The sequence below is a fragment of the Neofelis nebulosa genome, chromosome X, assembly GCF_028018385.1.
Source record: "Neofelis nebulosa isolate mNeoNeb1 chromosome X, mNeoNeb1.pri, whole genome shotgun sequence".
NCBI lineage: Eukaryota > Metazoa > Chordata > Mammalia > Carnivora > Felidae > Neofelis > Neofelis nebulosa.
Window position 1 is genome coordinate 244,650 of NC_080800.1, and position 17,851 is coordinate 262,500.

Here is a 17,851-nt window from a genome sequence, read left to right on the forward strand (position 1 = left end):
GGGGGGGCATCTCCTCACTCCCGGGGGCGGGGGCATCTCCTCACTCCCGGGGGGGGGGGGCATCTCCTCACTCATGGGGGGGCATCTCCTCACTCCCGGGGGCGGGGGCATCTCCTCACTCCAGGGGGGGGCATCTCCTCACTCATGGGGGGGGGCATCTCCTCACTAGGGGGGGGCATCTCACTCCCGGGGGGGGGCATCTCCTCACTCACATGGGGGGACATCTCATCCACGTGGGGGGGGGGCATCTCCTCACTTCCGGGGGGGGGACATCTCACACGGGCGGGGCATGTCCTCACTCACGTGGGGGGATCTCACACGGGGGCATCCCTTCCGTCTAGGGGCAGCAGCGTCTCCTCACAGGGACGTTACCTTCGCTCTGGGGCTTCACCAGGTCCAGCATCTGGCACAGGCAGTCCTCGAAGGGCAGGGCCTCGATGGCCATGCTGTCCAGCCTGCGGCACTGCTCCTCGTAGAAGTACTCCAGTTCGAACATGGACAGGGCCCCGTCCCCGTCCAGGTCCATGCAGCGGAACCAGTACTCGATGCTGCGGTCACGGCAGGTCGGGGCGAGCCTCGGTCAGCCCGGCCGTCCGGGACGCGAGGACCCCGGCCCCGCCCCCCCCTCACCGCCCAACCGGCCTGGGGCCGGCCTCGCCGGGACGCGGCCCTGCTGGCGCCCACGCTCGGGGACGACCGCCACCCCAGGACTTCCGAGCGCCGTCCCCGAAGGACCGCGCGACAGCTGCCGAAACGCGTACCTGGTTGGAGTCTTTTTGTCTTCCTCAGAGATCAGAAACCAGACAAAGTCGGCGTAGCTGAGCTTTCCTTCCTTCTGTACTTTTCTGCCCCTGGGTTCCGGGCCGAGAGCAGCAGACGGAACGGGGTCAGGGGGAAGCGGCCTGAGGCGGGACATCCCTGCCCGCTCCCCGCCCGCTCCCTGCCGGGAGTGGGGCCTGGCGTTCGCCCCGTCCTGCACTTGGCTCCCGCCGGGGGAGGCCCGAGAGGACGCGCGCCCCCACGGTGGGGGGTTACCCTGCGACCGCGGATGGGGCAGGGGTGGCCGCGCGGCCTCGGTCACAGCCGCCGCGTGGCCTCCGACGGCCCTACTCCAGGGCTCCCTCAGATTCCCCGGGCCTGATGTAACCCACCCACACGGGGCCGTCCTCAACCACCCCTCACTGATGACCTCTTGTGACAACAGCGTTCGCCCCCTTCTGACCTCACGTGACACAGACGTGCGTCCCCTCGTTTATGATCTCACGTAACAGACGCATGTGTGTCCCCTCTGATATCACGTGACGGACCTATGTCTCCCTTTCCCTTGAGCTCATGTGACAATGGCAAGTATCCTCCCTTATGTGACCTTGTGTGACAACAGCACGTGTGTCCTCCTCATGACCTCACATGACAAGAGCACTCATGCTCGACACAGGACAAGTTCACATGAGGCAGCGAACGAGACAGAACGGGACACAGGGCTCAGAACACGGGCCGCAAGCACCAGAAAAGCCAAGAAGCGGTGGCTGTGACACGTACCTGGTCACCGCCCCTGAGAATATCCTCTCGATCATCTTGGTGGACAGAGCTGTGGAAACGGAATCGGGCCGTGAGCCGCGTGCGCACGCCCGCGGTCATGGCCCAACCTCACACGAGCGGGGCCGGCCGGGCGGGCTCGGGTCACGAACGCCGAGACCCGGGCCGGGCGGGGGTGCCACAGAGGACCCGAGTCCCGCACGTGTCCTCCCCGGCGTGCCGTCCCAAGGACGGAGCCCAAATCCAAGCCGCGAGAGTGGAAAGCCGACCCGGGGGCTCCAAGAAGAAACGCGCTGGGAAGAGCACAACACGTGTCTATTCCCACTTCCAGGTGCCCTGACTCCCAACTCTCTCCCTTCGTGATCAAAACCAAATGCGTCCAGCTGACCCCTGACAGAGGGGAGGTGACCGCATCGGTCAGCGGAGGTGCCGGGCCCGACCTGGCACTGAGCCGGGAGCTCCAACAACACACATTCATCCTCTCCCAGGGCTGCTTCCTCCTGAGGCCTGTCTCCTGGGCATGTAGACGCCGTCTTCTCCCCGTGTCCTCACGCGGTCACCCCTCTGTGCGTGCCTGTGTCCTCGACCCCTCTTCTCGTAAGGACGCCAGCCCTATGGGATCAGGGCCCACTCGACCGACCCCATTTTACCTTAATCCCCTCTTTTTAAAAACCCCACCTCCACTGACAGGGCCATTCTGGGGTCCTGGGAGGCGTGGCTCCGAAAATGAATGGGGGTGGGGCCCAGAGCAGCCCGTTCCAAGCACCGTGCCCACAAGACAGGGAAACGAAGACAGCGTCTGTCCACGTCTCCCAATTCAAGCTACGCCGATGAACGTTGCCCTGATACGAAATGACCGGATGCTACAAAAGGCTCAACTGTGTCTCCCCAAAACACACGCCTGCATCCTGGTTCCTAGCATCCGGACGCGGGTCCTTAAATGGCAACAGATGTTTGCAGACGTGATTAAGTGAAAGACCTGAAACGAGCTCACCCTGAATGATCAAGATGGCCCTAAAGACAATGAGCGTCCTCGTAAGAGACAGAAGAGAGACGCAGACACAGAGGAGAAGCCATGTGAAGGTGGAGGCAGAGACGGGAGGGACGCGGCCACGAGTCCAGGGACGCCTGGAGCCTCAAAAGTTGGAACAGGCAGGAAGGACCCTCCCCCTGGAGCCTCTGGAGGGAGCACAGCCCTGCCAACCTGGATCTCGGTGGCCCTGCCCCTCCTGGATCCCAACACCCCTGCCCTGCCTGGATCTCAGCAGCCCTCCCCTGCCTGGATCTCAGTGGTCCTGCCCTGCCTGGATCTCAGCAGCCCTCCCCTGCCTGGATCTCAGTGGCCCTGCCCTGCCTGGATCTCAGCAGCCCTCCCCTGCCTGGATCTCAGTGGCCCTGCCCCTCCTGGGTCTCAGGGGCCCTGCCCTGCCTGGATCTCAGCAGCCCTCCCCTGCCTGGATCTCAGTGGCCCTGCCCCTCCTGGGTCTCAGGGGCCCTGCCCTGCCTGGATCTCAGCAGCCCTGCCCCTCCTGGACCTCAGCAGCCCTGCCCTGCCTGGATCTCAGCGGTCCTGCCCCTCCTGGATCTCAGCGGCCCTGCCCCACCTGGATCTCAGCGGCCCTGGCCTGCCTGGATCTCAGCGGCCCTGCCCTGCCTGGATCTCAGGGGTCCTTCCCCTCCTGGATCTCAGGGGTCCTGCCCTGCCTGGATCTCAGTGGTCTTGCCCTGCCTGGATCTCAGTGTTTCTGCCTCTTCTGGATCTCAGGGGTCCTGCCCTGCTTGGATCTCACTGGTCCTGCCCTGCCTGGATCTCAGGGGCCCTTCCCCTCCTGGATCTCAGCAGCCCTGCTCTCCCTGGATCTCAGTGGTCCTGCCCTGCCTGGATCTCAGCGGCCCTGCCCTGCCTGGATCTCAGCGGCCCTGCCCCGCCTGGATCTCAGCGGCCCTGCCCTGCCTGGATCTCAGCGGCCCTGCCCCGCCTGGATCTCAGCGGCCCTGCCCTGCCTGGATCTCAGCGGCCCTGCCCTGCCTGGATCTCAGCGGCCCTGCCCTGCCTGGATCTCAGTGGTCCTGCCCCTCCTGGATCTCAGTGGCCCTGCCCTGCCTGGATCTCAGCGGCCCTGCCCTGCCTGGATCTCAGCAGCCCTGCCTGGATCTCAGACTGTGGTCTGCAGAAGTGGGGGAGGAGAACTTCCTGCCGCGGGATGGCCCTGGTTTGTGTGGAAACTTCTGCACAGCCATCCTGGGCATCGCTGCTTCGTAAATTCCTTGACTCTGGAGTTTTGCTCTTCAGACAAAAACAGGATCCTGTTCTATTGCCTTAGACCCTGTGCTATGGCAGCCTCAGGAAATATGCCCTCTCACTTGGATGTGGAGATCCAGAGACTGAAAACATGGAGTCTCGAAGGAAACGTACCTTGTGGCTGCAGAGGACGGAGTCACCTCCAACCCCCTCTGCCTGGCTGCCACTGCCCACGTCAGACAACCCTGTGGGCCCCAACGCTCTCACAGGTAGGGCCGGCTTACGTGGGCAGGTCGGCCCCCCGCGTGTCCACGTGCTGCCATCTTCCGTGTGCATGTGTCCCACGTGTGTCCCCGTCTCTAGTGCTGTGCCCCGCACGTCCCGTGTCTACCCCGTGTGTGCCCTGCACGTCCCCCGTGTCTGCCCGTCTCACGTATTGTGCCCCGAGCGTCCCGTGTGTGCTGCGGGTTGCGTGTATGTCCGTGTCTCACGAATGCCCTTCAAGTGCCACGTGTGTTCCTGTGTCACGCGTGCACGTCCCGCGTCTCCCGTGTGTGTCCCGCAACCACAGACCACTCCCGGAGACAGGAGAGGTGAACGGGAGAGGAAGGCGGTTTTAGGCATCGGGCCACAGGCCCGGGGGAGGCGGCCATGGCCAGTGGCACCGGCCAGAGCCGAGTACCCGAGGGGCCGGCGCTCGTGGGCCCCCTTGTCCCACACGGGCCGCGAGCTCACCGTGGTCATTGTGCCGGGCCAGGTCCTGGGAATCGATGAGAAGGTCGTGGTCTGTGTCCAGCTCCCAGAACTTGCAGTAAATCACATAGAAGTGCTCGTACGAGAAATACTCTGTCAGCTGGTTGATGTCTGCTTCCTCCTCCAAGAGCGCCACGTTCTGCCAACGCAAACCCAACAAACCTGCTACCCTCCTCTCGGCGCGATCCCCACGGGAGGGGGCCCCTCGTGGGTGGGACCGCCGGGCAGCTCACGTCACAACAGGCCCGAGGGGTGGGAGCACGGCACCCGGGTCAGGAGCCCACCCAGGCGAGGGTCTGGCCCGAGACTCGGTGCGGCTGCCGCTGGCTGCGAGAGGCAGTCCTGCGGGCGTCCACGCTCTCACCGCTGCGGCCTCCTGATGAGGACGGGTCAGCCCCGTCCTCATTAACATCCACACGTCCGTAGAACCCGAGTGAGGAGGGCACCCCGCACCCCAGTTCCCACGGTCCTGCAGTGGATGCTGGGAGGTCGCTGGGTAGACGGTTGGGTAGAGGGTGGAGGATGAAGAACGGAACAACAGAATGATGGAAGAACGGTGGAGGGAGAATGGAAAGGTGGAGGATGGATGGAGGGAGGAGGGAGGAGGGCGGAGGGAGGAGGGTCGGAGGATGGGTGGAGGAGGGTGGAGAATGGATGCAGGGTGCATGGAGAAGGGTTGAGGATGGGTGGAGGAGGGTGGAGGATGGAGGGAGGAGGGTCGGAGGATGGGTGGAGGAGGGTGGAGAATGGATGCAGGGTGCATGGAGAAGGGTTGAGGATGGGTGGAGGATGGGTGGAGGAGGGTGGAGGAGCGATGGAGGAAGGTCTAGGTTGGATGGAGGAGGATGCAGGAGGACGGAGGAGGACCAGAACGCAAGATGGCAGACGGAAAGGCAGATGGGTATGAAGAATGGGCGCACGTAGGCCCTGCGTCCCTGCTGGCCGGCCGCCTACCTGCAGGAACGTGCTTCTCCGGAGCTCCGCACACGTGATCCTCCCCGACCAGGACCTGTTGACGGTGTAGAAGATCCTCTGTATGACCTGCAGGGGAAAGGCCGTCAGCGGAGCACCCGGACCCCCGGCGACGCAGGACCCCGTGTCTCCGGCCGAGGCCCCACCCTGCACGTGCCGACAGCCGCGTCAGGGATGGGCACGCTTCTGGGCCACGGGGAGGCGCCAAGGGGGCCACGGGGTCTGTCCGCCCACTAGCAGCGGCCCGGCCCGCTCAGGTGGGCCCATGCGGGCGACGGACGCACCTGAGCTGGGATGGGGCCGTGGTCAGGACTTCCCGGAAGGCCAGGAGTCCTCACGGCGCGCTCAGGGAACGACCCGCTCTGACCACGTCCACAAACACAACTCACCACCGGGTCGGGAGCGTCAGCGGAAGGCCAGAGAGGGCTGCACACCAGGCTCGGCTCTGAATCCCAGATGGGGACGGCCTGTCCTCACCTGTCCTCACCCAGGACATCCGTTACCTGTCGTCACCTGTCCCCGTCCCAGGACATCCCCTCACCTGTCGTCACCTGTCCTCATCCCAGGACATCCGTCACCTGTCACCTGTCCTCGTCCCAGGACATCTCTCACCTGTCGTCACCTGTCCTCGTCCCAGGACACCCCTCACCTGTCCTCGTCCCAGGACATCCCTCACCTGTCTCACCTGTCCTCATCCCAGGACATCCCTCACCTGTCCTCACCTGTCCTCGTCCCATGACATCCCTCACCTGTCTCACCTGTCCTCGTCCCAGGACATCCCTCACCTGCCCTCACCTGTCCTCGTCCCAGGACACCTATCACTTGCCTTTGTCCCAAGACATCCCTCACCTGTCCCTGCCCGTGAGGACAGAATGTGCGTGAAGGGTGCACATACAAAGCCTTGTGCGTGTTCGGCACCCAGCGTCCTTGGTTACCACTCACAACTGCGGTCACCTTCCCTTCACGATGACCCCTGATGCCAGTGACAGGGGAACCAGGACAGGATGGCGTGTGGCCTCCCCAGGCAAACACAGAGCTCCTCTCGTGCACATCCTGTGTCACAGAACGTGCGTGTGTACCCGGCCAGAAAGCCCACCCACACGCCAGGCTCAGGCACTGGGGAGAGGAGGGCCCGCTTGGGAGGAGAGTGCTGGCTGGCGGGCAGGCGAGGGCCAGGCCCTTCGTCCCAGGCCGCCCTCTCATGTGCCCAGGGGCTGGGGACAGGGCCGGGCAGTGAGTCCCCTGCCTCCCGGGCAGGCCGGCCCCTGGCCACGACGCTTCAAAGAGCAGGTTAAGTGCCGTCCCAGAGCTGAGACGTCCTCCCAGGCTCAGCGGCCCCAGCCCAGCCCTCTCCCGCCCAGGGAGGGAGAGCAGACAGGTCTCGGGGACGCCCCCTCCCTCGTGCTAGAGTCTCACTGCTGGACGTGTGGCAAGACCCGGGAGGCGCTTCCCACGCTCGCGGTGCTCCGTGCCCACAGACGGGACCTCCGCCTCTCAGTGCCCCTCGCCCGGGACCCACCGGGGAGACGGTGACGACACCTTATTCACAGGTGAGAGAGCCGGGGTCAGAAGGGCCACGGCCCGGGCACCTGGGGGCAGTGGACTGTGTCCGTGTACTCACGGTGGTGATGTAGCGGGAGTGGAACTCAGACGCCTCCTTCAGGAAGGCCAAGCCCGGGTGCGTGTTCACCACGTCCTGCGCACGCGAGACAAGACGGAGGTGGGGGACGCGCACCGTGCCCGCCGAGCCCCGGAGCCCGTCTGCCGCGTCCCCCACGGCTTCCGCACGGACGCCCGCCAGGCGTGGCGGCGGTGTGAGCGTGTCGCTGCCTCAGCCCACGGGCTCGGAGACCACGGCCGGTTCCCGGGACCCCGCACGGCACCTGTCCCCAGCAGCTGAGACCCGACGGGACAAACACGGAACGGCCCCCACGCAGCGGCACGCGTGCGACACCCTCGCTTCCGAGCAGCACCCACGGGAGCCTTCAGGTCACGTCTGCGGGGATAAGGGCGCTACCGGGAAGGGCTGCGTGGAAAATGCCGCAACGCGAGAACCGCCCGTGCTTGAGGACCGCGCTCAGGCTGCCCGACGCCCTGCACGGGCGTGGAGGGGAGAGGAGCGGAGCGCTGCGTGCGGAGGACGTTCTGGGACACCACAGCCAGTGCCTACGCCGCAGGAGAGCCCGCCAGGGGCCGGACTCCCCCCTCCGCGGCCCCGCCACTCACACACGCTCGCACCGCGCGGGGCACACGCGGTCCCGCCAGCGATGCGTGCTCGAAGGGGCGGGTCCCCGAGCCGTGTGTGTGGAACACGCTACGCTGAGGAAAGGGAGCCCCGTCGCGCAGCTGGCACGCGGCGCGGAGGCAGGGGCAGAACCGTGAGGAGGAGAGAAGGTGCCTGCGGCGCAGACGTGGGGCGCACCTGTAGGAAGGGGACGAAGTCCTCCTGCACCAGGTAGTTACATCCGGGATTCATGAGCAGGTGGACGAACTTGGCCGCGTCGTCGTGACAGTTCTGGAGGATCCTGCAGCGACAGAGGACATGCCGGCGGTCCCCCCACGCCACGTCCACGAGGCCCCTCCCAGACGCGGGCGGCGGACAGACGCCGGGCCCCCCACCCTGGAGTCAGCCCCCTGCTCTCGCCATCTCGGCCGCAGGAGCCCGGGCCCGTGACGTCCCCCCTCCCGACACCCGCCCCCGGTGCTCCCGCCTGGGACTCACTTTCTCCACATGGCGACGAACTTGTGCACGGACACGGAGCCCGTGCGCTCTCCCCCGGCACTGCAGAAGAGCGGTCCCTTCCAGTACAGTGGGCAGCCACAGGCCTATGGGACAGGGGCACAAGCGGGCGGTCAGCGCCTCCTGGGCCCCCACCGCAGCCACCACACCCCGCGCTCCCACGGGGACAACGCAGACAACTTCTGCTGCGCCAAGACCCCTCTGGAAGCCCATGAGCCCTGCACACACAAGCTCCAGTGAGCCGCGAAACACACGGTTCCCCGTGCACCAGGGACAGCATCTGTCACATCGGGTCACGGGAAGGCAGCTCGAGGACGGGGAACGGACCACCCCCTGATCAGCACACAGCCTACCGGCAGGCAACCAGCAGGTGCCCAAACTCTGCACGTCTAGAAACAGCTCATGATAAACACGGATGATAGGACAGACAGCGTAAATTAGGAAGGGCTCCGAAATGCAACAGTGAAAACGCCGTCCATCGGATTCACCAAAGGAGCACTGACAGGGGCGTTCGGCCCGCGCAGCAGCACAGAAGGCTAAACGCCGGCAATCCAAGCTCCTACTGCAAAAAAGCAAACAAAAGAAGAAACACAGAACAGGCAGAAATGAAGACAAAAGAGAGCAAATATCTTAATACGGAAAATCGGCAAAACCAAAAGTCGGTTCTTTGAAGATCTAAAAAAGACCGTAACGCCCCTCAGAAAAACTTGTCAAGAACTAAAGAAAACACAAGTTACGAATGTCTGCTGTCACGGCAGTTCCCACAGGCGACAGAAAGGCAGGAAGCGCGGGATACCAATGACTTCACGCCAACACGTGCCACAGCTTTGGGGATACGCACAGACTCCGGATCCAGGGGTCTAACCAAACGGACACAAGAAAAGGTCTGGACAGTTCTCTGCAGCTGCAAAAAAGCAAGCCTTAACTCCAAACTTTCCCACAAAGAAAAGTCCGGGCCCCAAAAGTCCGCCAATGAGCTTGTTGAAATATTTATGGAAGAAATCACATGCACCGCACACAAACTGTTCCAGAGACTGAACGTAAGGGGCATGTGCTAATTCTCGTTACGAGGGCTGCACACATACTGACGTGTGTCAGGAACGCAAGGAGCATTAGGAGCCGGTTATCCATCACGATCAGTAATGCAGAAATCCTAAAGAAAACGCATCGTGAACAGATTGAACTTGGCCATTAAACAAACAGCGATGAAGAAACAGCACACGGAGAAACTAAGAACAGAGACGTACCTTCTTCTTTTAATGTTTTTTTGTAATGTCCACCCCCAGTGTGGGGCGCGAACGCACAGCCCTGAGACCAAGAGTCACGCACGCCACAGCCTGGGCCAGCCAGCTGCCGCAGGAACACTTACCGCGATGAAGGGAATCCACAGAAGGCCCGCGGCTCACGTCACGTGCCAGGGTGACGCGTGCAGGCCCCGTGCCTGAGCCGGGACCCGAGCCAGGGCACCGGTGCTGCAGGCCGGCCCAGCCAGGCGCCGCGGCCGGAGAAGACAGGCCGCACAGGAGGCCCCGAGAGTGTGGAAGTCACAAACGTGTGGCAGGGCGTGCGGGAACGCGGAGGGACTCGGAGGGCAGTGAGGACGCGCCCGGGCCGAAGCACAGCCACGTCGCCAGGTGCAAGCACCGTGTCCGCGAGGCCGTTCTGGGCCCACACGCTGGCAACAACCGGAAAACGAACTCGTCCGCAGCGCCGTGTGCGAAACGCATCCAGAAACCCGTCGAGCGCGCGCCCCACACGGTGTCACGTGTGCACGGAGCCGGGCACAGATCTTTGCCGGGACACCGAGGACCCCGTGCCGGGCCCCCGCGGTGGACGAGCCGACGCCGGTTCCCGGAATGAGCGACCCACGGGCTCGACGCGAGGCCAGCAAGCACGCAGCGGGTGTCTGTGGGACAGGGAAGCTCCTTTGAAGCTGCTGTGGGGACACGGAGGGCTTTGCAGGCTTACTGCTGAGTGACGTGCATGACCCAGGCGCATCTGGGCCAAGAGGGACCCGCCGGCCGCAGGGAACAGAGTGGGGAACAGATCGGACCCCGGCAACGGATCCCACGGTTCGGGGGCAACGAGTGGGCTCCAACGGGAGTGCCGCGCCACCGGGAAAGCCGCCCTCACGCTGCGCCACAAGCAGCGTGCGACGGGTCCCCGTCCGGAACGGGACCGCCACGGCCGCAAACCCTCCGCGGGAACACGTGGCGAGCGGGTCAGCCTGGTCCTGGAGCTGCGAAGACAGACTCCCCACACAGGACGCGGAGCACCCTCGGCCCCGGAAGGAGGCCCGCGTCAGCTTCACGTCAGCACCGTCTGCCGGGAGATGCCGTCACACGAGGGAACGGAACCCACTGGCGGCAACGTGAGCGTCTGACCACAGCCACGGGCGGCATGTTCCGGAAGGGCCAGTCGAGGGGCCAAAGGCCGCCGTGGCAGCGCGTCAGCCCGAACAAGCAGTCACTCTGAGAACGGGACGCGCACACGCCCGTGCGCCTGCGAACACGCGCTCTGCCTCAGGGCTCGTGACGCAGACGCCAGGAACCGTGCGAGGAGGGATCAGGGCGGCCCGCACGGAGGCGGCCAGGTGTCCGCGAGCAGGGCCCTGCACAAACAGTCTGCACACCCACCCCCTTGGGGGTGCTGCCTTGGAGCCGGATTGCGGAGGAGAGCGCGGGGACCACACAGAAGCACCCGCGTGTTTTGGGTACACCCGAGCCAACACTGCCTGGTGCAGGTGTCGAGGCGTCGCACGGAGGCGGCGTCGCACGGAGGCGGCGTTGCACGGAGGCAGCGTCACACGGAGGGGACGCAGGGCCGCCCAAGTCATGACAGGTGATGGAGGAGACCGTCCAGAAGAGGGCTGGAGGGCTGACAGGGAGCGGCCGGAGGAAACTGTCCGTGGTGCCAGGAACATCTGGAGGCTCGCTCTGGGTGGTGGCCACACGGATGTGGGGACATTCGCGGCAGTCTGGACCGGGGCTGACGGCCCCGAGGTGTCTCCCGGCTCCGTGAGTCCGTCCCCGAGGCGGTCTGCGCCCACGAAGCTCTGCGCTCTCCTGTGAGGGGGGCCCTCCACGCACGCGTTCCCAGGTCGTGCCGGCCTGTCCTGCTGCCAACCAGCCCCACAGCCAGAAGGTTGGCCCTCAAGCGCTGGCCGCGGCCGACACCACCCCTCAGGACGCTCTGTTAACTTTCTGAAACGAATGGCAGCTGTCACCTCTACGACGCCACCGACAGAAAACCAGCTTATGAACAAGTCCAAACAAGAAGACGCGTCACGTAAGGAGACTCGGCCCCTCACCCTGGGGTCTCTGTTATCCCCGCGAGGCGGCCCCAGAACAGAGTGGAAAACACAGTGCAAGCTAGTTAATGCCGGATGAGAAAGAAAGAGACGCACGGCACACTGATGCGCGAGACGCCCGTAAAGCCGTGTCTACGAGGAAGGTCACGGCACCGCACACGAACGTCAGTAAGGCCACAGCAGGCCGGAGCAGCCTCGTGCACGAAGCGGCGAGAACGCGGCGATCCCGGAGGGAGCCGAAGGCAGGGAGCCATCCCGAGAAGGCCAGAAGCTAGTGTGGCCGAACGCGGCCACAAAAACAACCCCGGAAGCGGAACGGCAGTCCTGGGAAAAGACCAGGAAAACCAGGCCGTGTGGCCGACGTGGTTCAGCACGCACACGGGAGACGCACGCGCTGGACTGCACGTGCCAGGGCGGCCTCACTACGGCTTCTGACACGCTGGGTCTTATCGCAGCAGCTTAGCACCTGATGCGCCTGCACGGACACGTGGGACGCACGCCCTCAAGTCTCACGTGAGGACACGTCAATGTCCTCGGTCTACTAAGCACACAGGGGAAGGAAACTGTGGTGAGGAATTCAACGTAACCTTCCCAGAAAGAAACAAGGGTGACCCCAAGTGGGTCCCGTGCAGAATATCCAGGGAGCGAAACTGATCCCAAACACACAGTTCCGGAACACAGACTGGTAAGGAGCGCTTCCCGAGAAAGTGGATGACGCCGGCCCGACAGCAAAGCAGACCAGAAATTCCAGGGACGGACGGCGGGAGACCCCAGTCGTGAACCGAGATGAGATTTAAGCCCCCGCGAACCACTAGAAGCCGGAACCCGAGGGCACGTAAAGTGGAGACGATGGTGTTTTTGACGAAACGGGGTTTATCACGGCTGCTGCCGCCGTGGGACGGCCACCGGTCTGAGTCCACAGCTACAGACGAAGAAAGAGCCGCACCAGCACATCAACACGTGCAGGACAGGGCTGCCCAGACGTCAGCGCCATGTCATGACCGTGCACGGTAAAGGCCGGGGGCACGTACGGACCGACGGGGGCCCCCTGAGTGACGGCAGGTGGGGGGAGTCTGTAGGGACCTGCCCCCAGCACCCTGCATCACAGAGACCACAGCCCACACCGGCATGGGATGGGCGGGCTCACGGCTTCCACACACCCACCCGACCGGGAGCCTAGAACTACCCCGTCCATGACACTGCGCGACTCCACGGGAAGAGGACGGCCCAGTCCCGAGTGTCCGCGTCCACACCGTCCATGACACTGCACGACTCCACGGGAAGAGGACGGCCCAGTCCCAAGCTCCCGCGTCCACACCGTCTATGACACTGCGCGACTCCACGGGAAGAGGACGGCCCAGTCCCGAGTGCTCGCGTCCACGCCGTCTATGACATCGTGTGACTCTGTGGGAAGAGGACGGCCCAGTCCCGAGTGCCCGTGTCCACGCCGTCCATGACACCGTGCGACTCCGTGGGAAGAGGACGGCCCGGTCCCGAGTGCCCGCATCCACACCGTCCATGACTCTGTGCGACTCCACGGGAAGAGGACGGCCGAGTCCCGAGCGCTCGTGTCCACGCCGTCTATGACACCGTGAGACTCCGTGGGAAGAGGACAGCCCAGTCCCGAGTGCCTGCATCCACACCATCTATGACACCGTGTGACTCCGTGAAAAGAGGATGGCCCAGTCCCGAGTGTCCGCGTCCACGCCGTCCATGACACCGTGAGACTCCGTGGAAAGAGGACAGCCCGGTCCCGAGTGCCCGCGTCCATGCTGTCTATAACACAGCATGATGAGGATGGCCCGTCCCGAGCGCCCGCGTCCACACCATCTATGACACCGTGCGACTCTGTGGGAAGAGGATGGCCAGTCCTGAGTGCCCGCGTCCACGCCATCTATGACACCGTGCGACTCTGTGGGAAGAGGAAGGCCCGGTCCCGAGTGCCCGCGTCCACGCCGTCTATGACACCGTGCGACTCCGTGGGAAGAGGACGGCCCGGTCCTGAGCGCCCGCGTCCACGCCGTCCACGACACCGCGCGACTCCATGGGAAGAGGACGGCCCAGTTAAGATGCATGAGTAACACAAGCAGGGATGTCGTCAGGGATGCACAGTTAGAAAGGAACGCGAGGTAAGATGACGGCTGCCATTAGTCAAGAGGAAACCGTTAAGCGGCCAACCCTGAGCCCTGCCTACACACCCATGACAACGGTGCTGAGCTGGGAACGTGCGTGTCCCCAGAATTCCTACGCGGATGTGTGAGCCCCAGGGCACGCGTGTCAAAGCTCCTCAGACCGTGTGCAGGGCGCGTGAGCCGCGTCAGGCGCTCAGTTACACCTCCAGGAAACCGCCGAGCAGGGAAACGACGGTGCGCTGACACAAATAAATGCAAGAGAAGGTTTTCAACGTGATCGTGAGGAAATGAGAATAGAGCTCCGGCAAGTTCACTCGCACACGCGCCAGAACGGCTGAAAACAGGAAGTGCGGAAAGCAAGCGCTGGCGGGGGCCACGGGAGAGCTGGCACTCGAGCACCGTGGCTGGAGACGCGCCGTGAACCGCCACTCTGCACAGCGCTGACGCCGTTTCTGGTCCAACCAGTCACCCGCAGCTCAGGTCTGAGTGTCTGCTTCCTGACACGTGCAGACGTGCGCACACACACAAGCCCAGGTTTATTCTGGAAGAAGGGAGTAAAGAGGACATGAAAACATAAAGCAGTCATCCAGGAGGCTGGTGGACGTTCACGGGACGGTAAGTTCATCTCCCAGTCACGAAAGGAAGCAGAAATGAACAGCCCAGAGCAAAGGCTCATACGTGCCGACTCGATAAAGACTCTAAAAAACGATACGAGATGAGAAAAGCTTTGAAGCAACAGATGCACGCGCTACACAAGGGACCACGGCAGACACAGCACGCATGAGGAGAACCGAGTCCAGAAATCAAAACCATGCACAGACTGATGCCGCCTACGAGACACTAGGACAGAATGACGCTCTCACGTAAAGCCTGTGCCCTCGAGGACGGGCTCTGGGCCATGCGAGGGGACACACGCCCCGGGTTCCCACATGGTCCCAGAGGAGGTAGCGAGGGACGTGACGACGGAAGGAGGACACTTGACAAGGCGGAGACCCGCGAACCCCAAACGGGGCAAGACCCACCACACGAGGGGGGACCACGCGCATGTCTCGCTGAACCGCCATCGCTGAAGCGACCCGGCCAAAATGTCCGCGAGTCAGGAGACACGCACACCAGCCGGGCCCCGCCACGCCACTTCCTGCGTATCTGACGTCAGGCGTCAGACATCCGCCACCGGAGCCTGGTGACAACACACGTCTGCAGCGTGGCCTGCTCACCCCTGCGCGTCCCAAGCACACGGATGACGTGAAATGACGCGCACACGTGGTGCCCATCGCAGGGTCACCGCGACGGCCAGCGGCCCCTGTGTGTGTCCCTGCGACGAGGGGGCCGGTGAATGCAGACTGCGGCTTGTGCCCGAGGCTGAGTGCTATGCGTGTGCAGGAAGGAGGGGCGCAGTCCTCGCGGGGCACCAAGTCCAGGGCATCGCGCCAGGCCCCCCTGCTTCCCGCGGGGGCTCCGGGGACGACGTGAAGATCTGCTTCTTACCGCCGAAACCGACTTCTTCACCAGCCAGAGGGCCGAGAGAGCTCAGCTCGTGTCAAGCCCAGCGACTCACACACACGTTCACACAGGCTCCTGCCGCAGCCACGGATCGGGCGGCTTGTTCGCCGAGTTCCGGAAGGAAGGGGACGGGGCGTGCGGGGCTTGGGCGGGACGGGACGGACCCCGGCAGAGACGCTGACCGCAGGCGCCCGGCCACTGCCGCGGGGCGAGGAGCCCTGGCGTGCAGCCGGGGAGCTCGGCGAGGGCTGGTGATCGACACAGGCGAGCCTGCACCGGAAAACTCGGATGCGTCCCAGAGACCGACTCCGCGCGAAGGGAAGTCTCAGAGGTTTCACGACGCGGGAAGCGCAAAGGGTTCGATGTTGGAAGCAGAATGGAGTCAGGCGGGACAACGGGCCGAGGCAGAGACGAGGCGCTCACTCTGCACCACACGCCATGTGACACGGGGACGCGCCGTGCTCGAGGGCGCTCGTTAGGGTTTTGCCAGGTAATTAAACACTTCGGCGTTCACAGTGTTTCTAACGTTTTCAGTCCCGGGACGTGGAGTATTGGTCTCGCGATCGTCTCCGTTTCCCAACACGCTTACGGCGCCCCATAAGCAAGGTTTCCACGCCTTGACAGACAGGTCTGAACGGTCCCAGCATGCGTGTCACTTCCGCTGGACGGCACTGCCTGGCTTCGGCCCGCATGGTCGGGGATGTCTGTGGTCCCACGCTACGGGCAGAGCGGGAACCGCCTGGACGGACGAGCCGCGAGCGCCAACACAACGTTCGGCGAGGAAACACCCTTGTGCACAACACCGTGCTGTGTACCTGAGAAAGGTATGAAATTAGACACATGTGAACTTTCTCACGTACGTACGTCTTTCACGGCACGCGCGTCTAGGCGTAGAGAAGTGCTGAACATCGGAACACGAAACAAGCAGCAGGTGAACCAACGCCGTGAACACTGCTCGTTCTGGGTGCAGGAAGACCACAGACGTGAAGACGCATGGACAGAACCTGTACCTCCCTGAATACGTCTGGCTCTTTGGTCTGGACCTCAGAAGCACATGCTTTTACCAACGTTTTAAGGAGCCAATCGCCTCAGGTCATGACCTCGCACTTTCAAGAGTCGAAGTCCCATGTCAGGTCCCGTGCTGACAGTGTGGAGCCTGCTCGGGATTCTCTCTCTCTCTACCCCTCCCTGACTCACGTTCTGTCTCTCTCAAAGTAAACAAACTTAAAAAAAATTTTTTTAGTTTAAAAAATATAAAAAGCCAATCCCCAACTGATCCTCTAACACAAGTGTAACCCGAACACTGAAACCACACAAAGGAATCATGAGAAAAGTACAAACAGGACCACCTAAGAATATAAATAAACCAAAATCAACAACAAAATACGAGCAAACAGAATCCAGCAATGTATAAAGAGGACTATGCACCCAGACCAAGCGGGAAGCACCCCAGGAATGCAAGGTTGGTTTAACCACGGAAAAATCAGCTCACGGAATACACGGTCTCAGCACAAAAACCGTCTTAGCAGATTCAGAAAATGCATGTGAGGAATTCAACATCCTTTCCAAATAAACACCACACACCAGTGGTGGCAACAAACATCCTCAGCCTGACAGCGGTACCTGTGAGAACCCCACGACCACAGTCGGGCCTGATGCTGCCGGAAGAGCGGATATTTGCCCCTCTAAACCAAGAGGACTGCCCACGATTCCGCTGGTCTCTGGTGCCACACGGGACGCGCTCGCACAGCAGTCGGACACCGTGAAGAAACGGGCCACATCCACACCGGGAAGGAAGAAGTCAAGCTACTTGCACGTGTGAAGGACGCGATCGTGCGTATGTGAAACCCTGGTGACTATGCCAGAGCAGCACTGGAACTAATCTGTGAGCCTATAAGGGTGCCGGGACACAAGATCGATGCACAGTAATCAACTCCATTTCTACACACTTGCAATGAACAACGTGAACATGTAGAAAACAATTCCAGTCACACAAGTATCGAAAACAGTAACGTGCTCCAGAAGAAATGTAGTAAAAGATGTGCCAGGGACACTTGAAAACCACCAAACTTTCTAAAAAACGGTAAAGACGTAAATGAACAGACAGACAACCTCTGTTCGTAGACTGGAGCGCCAACACTTCCCGAGACGACGCACAGATTCCCAGTGACCCTCCTCAGATGCCTGCTGGCATCTTTGTAGAAACCGAGAGGTCGGTGCTGAAATTCACACAGAGCCTCGCGCTGCCTGAAACATCTTGAACGAGAAGACTCGGATGTGCTATGTGGCCCTGTTCAGAAACCTACTACAAAGCAACTAATCTACACAGTGTGGTTCTGGCACGACAACAGAAACACAGGGCCACGGGACAGGATCAGCACCCGCTAATCAACCCGCATGTGACAATGCACTGATTTCCAATGAGGGACACGAGACCAGTCAACGGGGAAGGAAGGGTCTCCTCCAGCAGTGGCGAAGGGACCCCTGGATTTGGACACACACAGAGATGACGTTTGTGGGCGCCCGGCTGGCTCAGTCGGCGCACTGTGGAACTCTTGATCTCGGGGTCGTGCATTCGAGCCCCACACCGGGGGTATATGTTACTTAGAAATAAAATTAAAAAGAAAAAAAAAGATGAAGTTGTGCCCCGATATCACCGTATA

General features: G+C 62.5%; 1 protein-coding gene across 3 annotated transcripts in view; it reads right to left on the minus strand.

The window, feature by feature from the left end:
* The window catches only part of PPP2R3B (protein phosphatase 2 regulatory subunit B''beta), a 68,115-nt gene that overhangs the window by 9,718 nt on the left and 40,546 nt on the right, over positions 1-17,851 (minus strand). For all 3 annotated transcript variants that reach the window (XM_058714633.1, XM_058714636.1, XM_058714635.1), the window contains exons 3-10: positions 8,226-8,329; positions 7,926-8,028; positions 7,125-7,199; positions 5,486-5,572; positions 4,514-4,670; positions 1,540-1,588; positions 762-851; positions 373-548 (exon numbers count right to left, since the gene is read on the minus strand). In XM_058714633.1, coding sequence (XP_058570616.1) covers positions 373-548; positions 762-851; positions 1,540-1,588; positions 4,514-4,670; positions 5,486-5,572; positions 7,125-7,199; positions 7,926-8,028; positions 8,226-8,329 — 841 coding nt within the window. The remainder of the gene's footprint in view (positions 1-372; positions 549-761; positions 852-1,539; positions 1,589-4,513; positions 4,671-5,485; positions 5,573-7,124; positions 7,200-7,925; positions 8,029-8,225; positions 8,330-17,851) is intronic.